Raw genomic sequence first — 14157 nt, forward strand, 5'->3', positions numbered from 1 at the left:
GCATCTTGTCGACAAATCATAGTACTTGTGCAGAATACAGAGCATGCTATGTTTGTAACAAAACCATGCATGTATAAAGCAGCAACAACATCTCATGTATGCAAATGACCAAGGGTTGGAAAGAGGGGTTGAGAAGTCAGCACCCATGAAGTGGGACCTGCAACAAGTGCCTGAATAGCCCTGTCAGCATTCCCCAGTGAGGGTGCCTAAGCGATTAGCAATAAACTAACTCCTTTTCAAAAGGAGAAGATAAAGCTTGGGAAGGTGGACTTCCTATAACTGCACAGAACTTAACACCCACTGCAAAATCAACAGGGACCAGGTCATTACGGGAATAATCTAATCTCTGCTGATTTTTGGGGCTGGGATAAAATCCCTGGCTGTGTTTAAACAACGTATACCTCATTTGATTTGCCTTTTTATTCTATAATTTCCTCTGTTCATATTTGACTTTTAATTGAAGTATCCTAGTGTTTATGTAAATTTAAAAAATAAATATATATACACACACACATACACGAGGGGCATGAAATATAAGTAATGCCCCTGACCCACTTTCCATATCAGTAGAGCAACAAAACTTTGCACAGTTATTAGTCTTTCTCTACATAGGAACCACCCAGAGTTATGCATTTCTCCCATCGTTTGATGCAGCTCTAGAGACCATTTTTGTAGAACACCCCAGGTTGGTCCTCCAACCACGACGTGACTAGAGAAATCAAGGCTGCATCATTTGGGAAACGCTTTTCTGTCAAAAATAACTTCATGGCTGGGAAGAGGTGAAAGTCAGAGGGTGCAAGGTCAGGAGAGTAGGGAGGATGGGGAAGAGATTTCATAACCACACGCCTGTGCTTCTGATCTGGCGACATGCTAGTTGTGGAGTGGAGCGTTGTCCTGCAGGAGGAGGGTACCTTTGCTGATCTTGCCCCGCCTCTTGATTTTTATAGCTTTCCTTAATTTTCTCAAAAGTGAAGCATAATAACCTTCTGTAATTGTGGTACCCTTTGCCAGGAAATCTGTCATCACTACTCCGTCCTGATCCCAGAAGATTGTGAGCATGACCTTGTCAGCGGAGGGCTGCACCCTTGCCTTCTTTAGAGGTGGTGAGTCCAAGTGCTTCCACTGCATTGACTGGGCTTTGGTCTCTGGATCATAGTGATGGACCCAGGTTTCATCCTGTGTAATCAGTCTTTTGAAAAACTTTGACTCATCTTGGCACATCTCCAAATTCATCCGCAAGCACTCAACGTGTTCTCGCTTCTTGAATGTTGTGAGCAACCTGGGAATCCATCTGGCAGACACCTTAGGCAAATGGTCATGAATGATAGTTTCCACAGACCCTGTACTAATCTTGACATCTTGGGCTATTTGGCAAATAGTACTGCGCCGATCTTCCAAATGGCAGCCTCAACTTGACGGGCAGATGCCTCATCAATGGCAGAAGAGGGGGCGACCAGGTCTGGGAGCTGTTTCCACAGACTTCTGGCCATGTTTGAATTCACGATGCCAGCATTTTACAAGGTCATATGATGGGGCATTATCACCATAAGTTTCTTTCATTTCATCAAGTCTCCTGTGGTGTGCGTCCTTTCTACAAAAACCGGATCACTGCTTGACATTCAACAGGCTCCATTTCACACCTGACTCAGTTCAAACACCTGTAAAACAGAAACCACAATTAGTTCAGAGCTGTAATTTGCCACATAACCTGTAGAGATATAAATCATTGCACATGTAAAATTTCAGCTAGATCAGACAACTGGAAGTGGGTCAGGGGTATTATTTATTACACGCCCCTCATACAACCTCGAATGAAAGTCTTTTTTTTTTTAGTAATCAACAGATGTCATCAACTTACTACTACAACTGAAAATGATAATCTTGACTAAATTGTCATTGAACAGTGTTATTCCGAATTGCTTGTATTGTTTTAAAATTGAAATTTGGTTGATCCTATTTGAATGGAAATAATGTTCTCATTACAATAAGCATGCATTAATTTTATTCTGCTAACATTTTTAACGGTTTTTAATCACTTTAAAAAAAAAGTTTTTTTTGCTCATTCATTGACAAATATTTAGTGAGGTTCAGTGACTTATATTTCATTACAGCATAACGTGTTATGCATACGGACAAGTTATTTTGTTTTGTATTTCTATTTATAGGCTTAAAATATTTCTGTCATAACTACATAATTACATAAAATAATTACAAAAAATAATGGAGGAAGGAGTAAAACGAATTAAATTGCATTTTTTTCATGCTTTTTTTTATCACATAGACTGTCATTTTGTTCTTATAATTTTCTCTCGTGTATGTGTGTGTGTGTGTGTGTGTATATATATATATATATATATATATATATATATATATATATATATATATATATATATATACATACACACGCACACAAATGATTGTCTCGTTAACTGCATCATATCTACAACCAGGAAAATTAGCTGCTGGGTTAAAACTTTTTTTATGAAGATGGTGCATTCTACTGGGTGTCAGACATTCATCTATTTCAGAGACTCTAACCAAGAGATCTTTTCCAGATTTTAACCATCCCTTATTTGGCGGTGCAATCCAATATGTGCTGTTTACATCGGAATTTTACCAAATTTCTTTACATTTGTTTTCATTGTTAAAAATTTGTAAAATGAACTCCTGTTGCCCTTTTTACGCTTTGTTTTAGGGTTTTATATTTTATTATTCAGAATGGACATTAAAGTCTTCCATAAAATTATCTATTATTATAAAGAACCAGTTGGCAAAAGTTTGCCATGATTCTTTTCCATATAGTGTTCCTTCTGGCTAAAGACAAGTATAGTTTTGCTTCGTCCCAGGATTGGGTGTGGTTTTTATTGCTAATCACCCAAGATCAGTTCGATTGAATAATGGCCACACAAGCACATACATACGCTCCCGTCTTTGTGGAATTTTCCCTTCCTTCATAAGGCGAGTGTTGTCGTTTGTTTGAGACTCAGCTGTTTTAATTTTTTTCTGATATCATTGCTTATCAAGGCTTGTGGGCCGTTTAAGGATAAGGACGATAAATGTCACTGTGGGAGGATTAGACAATGTGTGGGATGAATAGAAAATTACTTGAAAGGAATGTATTATTCAAGAGGACAGCTCAACAAATATTTTACATTCGACTTGAAGGTCATGTTGTAGTCACCTAGGAAGCAACCTTGCAGTATTTTTTTGTTTTTTCACAGGTGGGATGCTCTAGGAAAGAAAATTTGTTCATGGGAGCTCTGTTTAGTTTTTGGTACTGAGAGAAAAAAGTTCTTTGTTATTGTAGTAGCTGGACGAGTTCTTGCTGTGAATGCTTTATAGGAGGTGGGAAAGAGTGACTGTGCATTGAATCTTAGTTGAACACTTGCCATGAACATAATTCTACAGGAGAAAGGCCAGCAACGGCACTTCTCTGTGAAAGAGACTGCAGGATAGAGAGGAGATCATTCCTTGCTAGGTTGAAAAGCTTGTATTTTTCTGTCAAAACCAGAATGCTCTAAGTGGGGTCTTCCCCAAATATGGCAACAGTACTCCATCTTTGGACATATCTGGTTCTTGTAAAGGATTACATCAGAAGTGAGATACTTTTTTTTAGAGTGGTAGAATGCTTCAATCCATTTTTTTTTTGGGTGAGTGTAGCAACAGGCTTGATGTAAATCTTTCATCTACAGTGAAAATCAGTCCTAGGAGTTTATCAAATAAGGTGGTTTCTTCAAGGAGACACTCATTTCAACTTGGGAAAATAAGAATGAGTGTTGGTGGTGAAAAGAGAAACTTTGTTTTGGATGTGTTAAATGTAACAAATCACATTTCCTCAATTGCACCATGTGCTCAAAGTCGGATGAGAGAGATCTTGGTCATCAGTGCTCTTCATAGTGTTGCCATAGATAGTTGTCTGCATAGATGTCATTGAATGATCTCAGAATGTAATTTGAACGATTTATGAAGATCAGGAAGAAGGTTGAGTCCAAAATGGATCCTTGAGGCATACTGGCATTCATACTATGTGTTTCAGATGTCTGCCTGTCTACAACTACTTTTCTAGACCTCTTAGAAAGGATTTGATGGTTGGAAAGACATTTTATGTACAGAAGGGAATGAACTGATTTTTTTATTTTATTTTTTTTTTTAAAGAAGTTACTTCCTTTATGCCTCTTCATCTCTAAAGGAGAGTTGTCTCTGTGTGTCCAGAGGATTGGGTGTTGAAAAAGAGCGAGAAGAGAGAGGTAAAAAGATAGAAGTTTTAATAGAAATATGTTATGTTTGCCCGGGGCAGTGCGAGGTAATCCTGCAAGAAAAGCATAATCTCAAAAAAGTTTTGGTCATAGAAAAATATTCATCTATAAATGTAAGTCTTCAAGGTTTTCCACAAAATTAAACGAAAAGCTGATAATATTTACAAATATAATTTTTTGTTTATAGGTCAAACTCCGAATTTCATAATCTGCGCCCATCATTTGAGTTTTCAAACTTATGTATTGAACTTTAAAGGTTTCTCAGCATATTTAGATTGTTTCACACGCTGGCATGTGTAAGACACTTTTTTCTAGAAATTGACTTCTAAACCTATCTATGAACATGTCTTTATTCCTTTCTTTTAAATCCATCCTTATCACTTCTCATGTTTTCAATGACCTTTAGTTGAAAACTAACCCTGCCACCTCAACTGTTGTATATATACTAATCTTAGAACTTTCATCCCTTCTTTTTTCAATGTGACCAAACTAATAAAGTTTCATGTTCTGCACACATCTTCCTATATTGTTCATATTTAATCTTTCTCTGAGGTTATCAAATCCGTGATCATTAAGATTCATTACTCATCTATCATATTCCGATATAATTTCTCTCCATGCAACACATGTCCTCAATACTGACTGGGCAAGTTTCACTTCCATCATACTGTGCTCACATGCCTTATAGACTTTTCCCTTAGTCAACAGTGGTAACTTTCTGCTGGTCAGTAATAGAAATTTTCTGACTTTGCTTCACCCACTCCTATTTTTGTTTCTTTTGCTATCGTTTAGCAACTCCTTCACTCTGTGCTCTGTTTAAGCGTAGAAACAAGGATGATTTATTTTTGGTCTCCTGACAAAAGGAAGGTGGATCTGTAAATTCACTCTTGTCCGTTTGTTTGTCCGTGCATGGAATTTTTAAAAATTTTACAAACATTAAACGTGATATGAGTAAAAAAAAAAAAAAAACAGAACGGATTTTCCGGGAAAACTCCGCTTGCTCCCCTAGGGGTGCCTTCCAGGTTAAAATGGCTACAATTGAGACTGTGTTTATTAAAAAAATTAATGCCTTGGATTTTTATAAAACTTTCTGAAAAGTTTTAACTAACTGATTTCTATATAATGTTGTTTGTTTATACTTCGCGATAACTGTTGGATGTGCCCAGGGGCTCTTTTAGGGTTAATAAGAACACTCCATTTTTGGGACTATTTTACCAGATTTGTCCCAAATTTTCTGTGTATGTCTATTTAGCATTTTTGCATGGTGCTGAACTCAAATTTAAATATGGTAAGGCCTCGGATTTTTGGGTTAAATGGGTGTGGGGCAAATGGACTTAGTCATTTCTTTTTTTGCATGGTGCAGAACTCAAATTTACACCTGAAGAAGGTTGGAATTTATGCTTGCAGAAACATGAAAATAATACTCAAAATGAGAACTGTAATCTGAAGAATCCAAATATTTTTTTGAGTGATTCAATCGGGATTGTGGAGTCTAGTCAGAAAGAAGTAAAGATTCACTGGAATCAGTTGTAAAAACTATACCAACATCAGTTGAATTTATACATGATATAAATGGACATCCTCCTTATTTTTTTTTATATGAATCTGTGATGATATTAGCATATTCAATATTTCAACTGTATGGGGCCACAATCACTTAATTAGATCCAGAGGAATCTGAGCCCGGAGGTGCAAAAATGAATGAGCCAAAGTTTCCATGTTTTGAAATCCCCACACTGCATTTAATACCAATGATAGCAATTGATTAAACTAAAGTTGTTATATTTGTTGATTGTGGAGGGAGGGGTGGGTGGTTATAGCAACTCGCTTAATTTTTACATAAAATCTTTTACATTTATGTTCAAATATTTCTTTTTTACCCACAGGATTAAAAGCGTACAAAGAAAATTAATCTGGCTTCACTGCTGTGCATTATTTGGTTGAAGTTTTATTTTCAGTAAATTAAAAAAAAAAAAAAAAGGAAAGTAACTTAATTAAAAAGAAATTTTTATTTTTCCTTTTAGATTTTGTCATATTTTGAACAGCTTAAACGATCAGATAATGGTTGGAATTTGTGTATTACAGCCTTCACTAGTGGCAAATACAACAGGTGAGTAGCAATTTTATTTTTAATTTTTTCTTCATTTAAAAAAATTTTTTTCCAGCTGAAATGGGTTGAGTTAGGAACCTTTCTATAACAGTACCCCAACTAAACCAGTGATGGTAGTCAACAGCCGAATGCAGTAGTTGAAAAATCAGTAGGAGGAGATAATTAAACAGATTAAACTGAGAAAGGAAAAAGTAAATCTTGCTCGACCTAGAATAGAACATACATTGGTAGTGAATTCATATTTGCTTAAAGATCCTCCATTCTTTGATAGTTGCCATGTTCTATTCACATTGGAACTTATTGGTGAAATTTAGTGATTTTGATAAAGTACCTTTCTGATTATCGTACCAAACAGAATGATTTTTCTATTTCAAATTTTTGGTTGGCATTAATTGACCTACCGAGATTCAGCTCTCTGCATACATCAGCCATTATCAGTACCAGTGATGACTATCAAAAGTGCAAGGACCAAATATGATCATGCTTGTGTTCACTGTTGCAACACACATCTTCAGTTGACTGCCTTTGCACTTCTTTCAGCAAGCTTTTGGATGAATTCTTTGGGTCATTGAATCTATCCAAATTGCAGAAAAGTCTTTGTAGGTCGAGATTGATGTATGTTAAAACAAAACTTACTAAACCCTAAAAAGTTCTTGCTTGAAATTTGCTTTCAAGTCTGCAATGGTTAATTGTGCTATTCTTTTTGTAGAGGATCAATGTTTGCGACCAACAATCCGACAAGTTTTGCCTTTTCTTCATCTTGTTCTATTTCACTTGTTTTTACTCTTTTTTTCAAAACTTGTATCTGCTCGTTTTTTAAATTTTTTTTTATTTTAAATCTGAAGTATTAAAGAATGTAATGTAAATGATGTCTGCTAATTATCTTATCGAAATTTTACAATATTCTCTTAAATGTATTGGTTTCTTTCAACTTTTAAAAAGCTCATTAAAAAAGTGGATAAACATTAGAAAAAAAAAAGTTTGCCTGATCATAATCTGATTTTATAGAAATATTTAGTAGTTTTCAATTTGAGCAGTTTTATCATTCCCAGCAACAAAATCCCACCCCTTCACTTGCAGAGGTCCCTAGATGCTGGAAAGCCTCCTACTTTAATAGTTTCTTCCCTTGAACTACTAGACTTTAGAATTCCCTCTTTCCTGCTTCGCTGACTGTACACAGAAGTTTAAATGTAATGTAAATAAATATCTCGTTCATCTTCTTACATGGTCCAAAATTGTAGTCCCTTATGTCTTAGTGCCAATATGCTATTGTTTTGGGTCGTACAAGGGTAAAAAGAAAAAGAATCAATTGTAAAGTTAGGGTATAATCACTAGGGCTATGACAACAGCATATTCTTTTCATTGTTTTGACTCTCGAACATATATCTGACACAATCAACCGAGAACCACATCACTCTACATAAAAACATAAGATATCAATGGATATATACCTGAGAATCAAATCAAGGAAAAGAATATGCTGTTATCATAGCCCTAATAATCACCAACTCTGATGCCGCAAACTTGTGCATAACAAAATAAAGTTTTCTAAACTCGTAACTGAAGTCATGCAATCTATTTGTATTATTTGGATGCATTGGATTACATTTCTCATCTTCAGTGGAATTTTCATAATGTTTCCATTGATCTAACTTCAAACGTGTATCTTGCCGTACTTGGGAATTTGGACGGAATTTCAAATGAAACCCTTTATTTACTACACAGGGGTAGCATGCTCTCGTTCTGCGGCCATGACTGGATAGAGGTCCTAAATAATTCGCAATTATATTTTTTTGGTCGCCCACACTGAGAATTGAACCTTCAACCTTCAGGAGAAGATCACTTTTACAATTGATTTTTACAAGTACTCTAACCACTGCATCATGGGTCTTTTATTTACTACACTGTGTGTTCGACACCTGATACATCTGAAGAAGGTTGGAGGTTATATTGACGGAAATGTTGTGAAAATGACACTCAAGATGAGCACAATAGTCCAATGAATCCAAATAATACAAATGACTAATTCTCATCTCAAAAATTCAGAAATGTCATGTGATGTATTCAATTGTATTGAAGAAGGGCGCGGGGGGGGGGGGGTCTCTTACATTTTATTTTTAGGGTCCAGAAAAAAGTATGGACTGAATCTTTTCACTTTTTGATCTTAAATAGATTTAAACCATAATTAACTAATGATATTGATTTTAAACAATGTTATTAGGTTTTGTTTATTAAAAACCTAATGAATAGGAACAACTCCACAAAATCCAAAAACGTTCTAAACCCACAACTTCAGTTATGTAATCTTGTTCCACCCTATCAATGTTTTTGATAGTTTTGAAGCATTTTGGGGATTGACCTTTTCTCTTTAATAGCAATGTTGAGTCTGTTTTTTATTATGCACCTGTCTTAGGACAGATATTCAAACTAGTATTCTCTGGTGCTATCAAATCAGGCTGTCTGAAGACACTGGCTTCCTGACCTAAAGTGCACCAATGATATTTTTTTCCTTTTTCTTTTGTACAACTTTATCATGTTCTACAAAAACAATTGTCTTCTACAAAACAACCAAACCAAGCACCATGAATAAATATTTTAAGCTATAAAGAATTTGAAGTATAAATACTTTTACTTAGCTGACCGGGTCTAGCATTAAATAACTTTGTTTTTATACCATAAAACAACCAAACCAACTTGGTTTCTGAATTTTTTAGATAAGGATTGATTATTTGCATTTAGAAGTTTTTGGACTACTGTTTTCATCTTGATTGCTATTTTCACAATGTAACCTTTGACCTTCAGTTGTATCTTGTCAAACTCGGGAATCTACACAGAATTTTGAACGAAATCCTTTAAATTATGGGGCTAGCATGCTATTGTTTTGTTAGCCATGATTGGGTAGAAGTCCTAAGTAACTTTTCTAGAGGTTGAAAGTTCAATCCTCAGTGCGTGTAAACTTAAAATACAACTGCAAATTACCTAGGATTTCCACCATTATGCCTAACAGAACAAGAGCATGCTGCCCCTATGGATTAAATAAAGGGTTCCACTTTGGAATTTTGTGCAGATTCCAGAGTCTGACACAAAAATTGGAGTTTGATAAGGTTCACCTGAAAAGGGTCAGAGGCTATATCTAAACGTGAAAATAACACTCAAGTTAGAAAAGCAATCCAAATAATACGAATAAACCAACTAGTATTCTACAAAGTAATGTATGAAGTATGTTTTCAGAGAGAACTTTTGTCTATTAGTTTTTTTGTTTTTTTTTACATTGCTTATATGTTAAAACTATTTGGAGAGGAAGAAGTGTCAATCAAATCTTGTGACCCAATTGTTTAGTTTTAATGAGATCCAAGCCAAATCTTACCACCTCATTCAAAAAGAACAACCAAACACATTCCTTGATGTTTTCTCTTTAATTGGCAAGCATTTGCTACTGCTACTGTAGTCTTTTGTATTCAAGGCATTAAATGAGACAAGTACTTAACTATTTCTTATTGTTTGACATTGTTTACAGAATTGTAGAATGAACCAAGTCTCAATTTCCAGATTTCAAAACAAAATTCAATGTTCAAAACAAAAGTGCAAATGGTAATGACTGGAGTAAACATTTATCTTTTTTGTTTCTTTTTCCATTTTTAAAACGACTACAGGTCATAGCCTCTCTTGCCCTGTGGTGTCTTGCTACTAATCTATTTGAATAATCAGTTTAGTGTGGGTGAACTTGCTCTTTCTGCATTTGTAAATACAATTTTAAGACTTGGACACACTTGAAAAAAAATATCAATGCCTGAGGGTTGGAGTTGGATTTTATTAGTTGACTCCTCGCCTCAAAAGTAGAGTGGGAGAGGGGGGAGGAGGTTGGTAATTTTTGCACACATACTGGTTCTTTGTATATGTTGATGATTAATTTTAATTGGGAATCGAAAAATCAGAATTTTGGGAGGCATCAGAATTTGAAAAATGTGTGCCTGTTTTCCCAAAATTAAATCTAAAAATGATTCTATTTTTTTTCTTTTTATTTATTTATTTATTTTTTTTTTAAACTTATGTTTTCATGGATCATAACAATGATGAAATGATAAATATTGATTTTAAACTATCAGCAAAACTAAAATCTATAGATCATCTTCATTAGTGTATTTTTATCTTTGTGAAAATATATGCTTATATTATGTCTTTTGCAGTAATCCAACCCTCTCTTCATTAAAAAAATTTCTATATAGATTGGGAATTTAGAACAATAGATAATTTTATTAGGATCGGGGGGGGGGGGGTTTAGAATAGTCCCCTCACTAATATGTATAAATTTTTTTTTTTTTCTTTTTTTAGGTGGGGGATTATTCATTTAAAATCAACTTAGTTTCTACAGTATATGTCATCTTCAGTCATAGAAACAATGTTTTCTCTTTTCCTTTCTTGTGGCATGGTGCCACTAAAAAAAAATAGTCCATGTGATCTTCAATAGCATTTTTTTCCTTCTCCGTGTAAATTTGTGAGTTTCAGAAGCCATCAAAAGAAAAAACACAAATTGTCTCTATGCCTAAAGATGTATATCAGCAAATCTAAGTTGATTTCAAATAAATATTTATTTAAAAAGTAATTGTGCTTACAAGTTCTAATTTAAATTTACACAATGCTTACACTGAGGAAAAATCTCACACACGTGTGTATGTGTATATATATATATATATAATCTAAAGGAGCTTTGAGTATTTTACAAAAAAAAAAAATAAATGCAATTTAAATTCTTAGAAGTATCAACTAAATTCAGCAGACTTAGCACTTATATAGTTCTACTTTTCACTAGAAAATCTACAATTAGAAAAGGATTCACCTAACAGTGGAAGAAACCTTAACTACAATGGTTACATTTAAAATGGGAATTATCAGTTGTTCATTGTGTAGCTGGTTTGAAGATTTAAAAAACTGGACAGCTGTTAAATTTCTGGCTCTCCAGTAGAAAAATACCACTTCCCCAATAAGAAATGTAGACAGAATCCAGTAACTATTTTAAGAACTACTCTTCATGTTAATTGGCATATACCATATTGTAATTTGGATCCAAACCATCAGATGATGTTGATTCTAAAACTCTAAAGTTTGAGTGTAAAGTTCAATGCAAATCTCATATTTGAATTTTCAAATGGTAAGTTGTATCTATATTATTCCTCCCCCCCCAAACATCTAAAATATTCTAAAGAAACTGATATTTAGAGAATATTGATTGATATCTAATAGCTATTAAAATTTCATGAAAGTAAAAAGTATTTGAATTTTTTACATAAAGCTAAATGCAACTAAATATAGCCCACATTTGGACCCCCCTTATGCTTAGCAGCTGTGTTCCAAATTGGTTTGATGATAGATTAATTAGTATAGAAGTGAATATTACAAATATATATTTACTGGTTGTGTGGAGAAATCTGATGGCGGAAATGACTTTCTTTGAAAGCGGTACATATCTCATATTTGCAACAGGCACTTACAGGAGTTTTCTAACCCGATCTAGATCTTTGTATATGATATAGGTTATGTGACGTTTTCATATATATATATATATATATATATATATATATATAAAATAGTAGTATTCGTGTGTCTGTCTGTGTGTACAACTCTCCTACAGTCTAAACCACTGGGCAGATCATGACCAAACGTGGCATGATGATGGTCCCCTACTTAGGGAGGGTGCACACCATTTTTCAAGGTTAAGATAAAGATCAAGGTCATAGGCTATATATATATATATATATATATATATATATATATAAAATAACAAAAAAATTAGATCAGCCCAAAAAATCCCTTTCCCAATTAAACCCAAAACTAACTGTAATTGTAATAACAAACATCTTTGCCCACTCAATAATGATTGCATCCATAAAGATGTCATATATTCGTGCACAATTACTGAGCTTCCACGTAATCCTCCCATAACAGACACTAATATTTCGTCTTCACGTTATCCTTCTTCCCATCCCCCATCTGATATAGTTACTAATCCAATATACCACTTGAGCAGCCCCTCCATTGACAATCATACAACTAGCAATAATAATAATGAGAATAATGTTTATTCTTACAGCCATCCTAACAATAACAACACTCATTATCCCCTCCAAAATAGTCCTCATACAATCATTGTCCCACAATTTGTTGAACACTATGAACAAAATTCAAACTATTTAACTCCTTTAAATCAGCAAATTAATATTAATATCAGACCTCGAGCTTTTAATAAAGTTCATACATATATCGGCGCTACTTCAACATTAATTAAGAAAAGAATATCAAACCACATTTCTTCTTTTAACAACCATAATTCTAATAATAATCAAGGAACTTCTCTAACAATACCCCCTTCTCAATCAAATGGACTATCATAAAAAAGTTAAGTCTTATACTCCAGGCTCTAAGTCATGTCGCCTCTGCACAACCGAAGCTATAACTATAATTACTTCCCCTCAAATAACAATATAATAAATTTTAAAAACGAACTGATCTCTTTCTGTAAACATAAGTCCAAATTTAATTATGGTAATTTTGAAATTACATAGTTATTACTTTAACCTTTCAGATAGATATATAATTCTTTAACATTATCGTTTTTTTCTACATACTTTCTAAATACTTTATAACTTAATAACCCTTTATTTTACTTTATTTCTTTGTTTCGCCAGTTTTCTATCTGCAAATTCCGTCTTCGTCTTAATATTCCTATCTACCCACACATCTATATCCTGCATGTATATTTACTTATATTTTACTATATGCATATACTTACTTGCTTTATCCTGAATTTGAAGATACCGACCATCCTCTCCCCTTAAAAAGAAAATTATTTTTTATTTTTGTTTTATTATTTATTTATTTATTTACTTATGTATTTTCTATTTTTTATTAATTAATTTATTTATTTTTTCCATTTAGTGTCTTTTAACAACTCTTGCTGACAGTTTCTTAAGTAATATCCTGTACATTTCAATTGACCTATTTTTTTTGCTCTATATTTTTTCCGTGCCTTTTAACATCTTTTTTGTCTGGATCATTTTGTTTTTCTATCTTATATTTAATTCTATCACCATTTAATTTTTTTTTCCTCTTCTTCCCTGATCTTATGTCTCTGCAGTCGTGTAAAAAGCATATCTTATTTTTCTTTTATTAATATTATTGGAATTTTCCCCTTTTCTTTTCTTTGTACATATTTGTGAATTATTCCATGGGTGTCGGCCTTTTGGATTATTTTGGACCATCTTCCAATTACGTGATTTCCTTGGATTTTACTTGTGTAAATGGAAACTCAATTAACATTCTTGGAGTTATATTTTTGGATTTTACCGACACTGGATTATTTATCTTCCACCAGACTATCCATTCACGTGTAATCACCTTTTTCTTCACTATATACCCTCTGCTCCACTTGTTGTTATCAAGTAAGATCTTTGATTTGTTGTTTCATCAAATACTTTTGTATGCAAAATCCGATCCCGCATTTTGCTAATTCCTACCCTCTAATGAGAAGGAAAGTATTTCTTCGAAACTCTGTGGATTAAGGACTAAGTGTTTTCTATTCAGATTAAATGTTTTTAACTCTTTTTCAAAGTGTTTTTTAACATGTTTTATTAACTGTTTGCTCCTATATATATATATATATATATATATATATATATATATTAGGCTCTCCTACAGCCCACTGAACTGATAAAGGCCAAACCTGACATGATGATGGTCTCTGATCTAGGGATGGCATACACTATTTTTAAGGTCAAGTGTTAAGGTCCGGACTTT

General features: G+C 33.7%; 1 protein-coding gene across 1 annotated transcript in view; it reads left to right on the plus strand.

Annotated features, from left to right (window-relative positions):
- Positions 1-14157, plus strand: part of LOC145293905 (exportin-T-like) — an 87412-nt gene that overhangs the window by 5987 nt on the left and 67268 nt on the right. Inside the window, exon 2 of the mRNA XM_080140711.1 lies at positions 6281-6366. Within this exon, the coding sequence (XP_079996837.1) occupies positions 6281-6366 (86 nt within the window). The remainder of the gene's footprint in view (positions 1-6280; positions 6367-14157) is intronic.

The sequence above is a fragment of the Euprymna scolopes genome, chromosome 15 (genome assembly GCF_053919585.1).
Source record: "Euprymna scolopes isolate OS-2025 chromosome 15, ASM5391958v1, whole genome shotgun sequence".
NCBI classification, from domain to species: Eukaryota; Metazoa; Mollusca; class Cephalopoda; order Sepiida; family Sepiolidae; genus Euprymna; species Euprymna scolopes.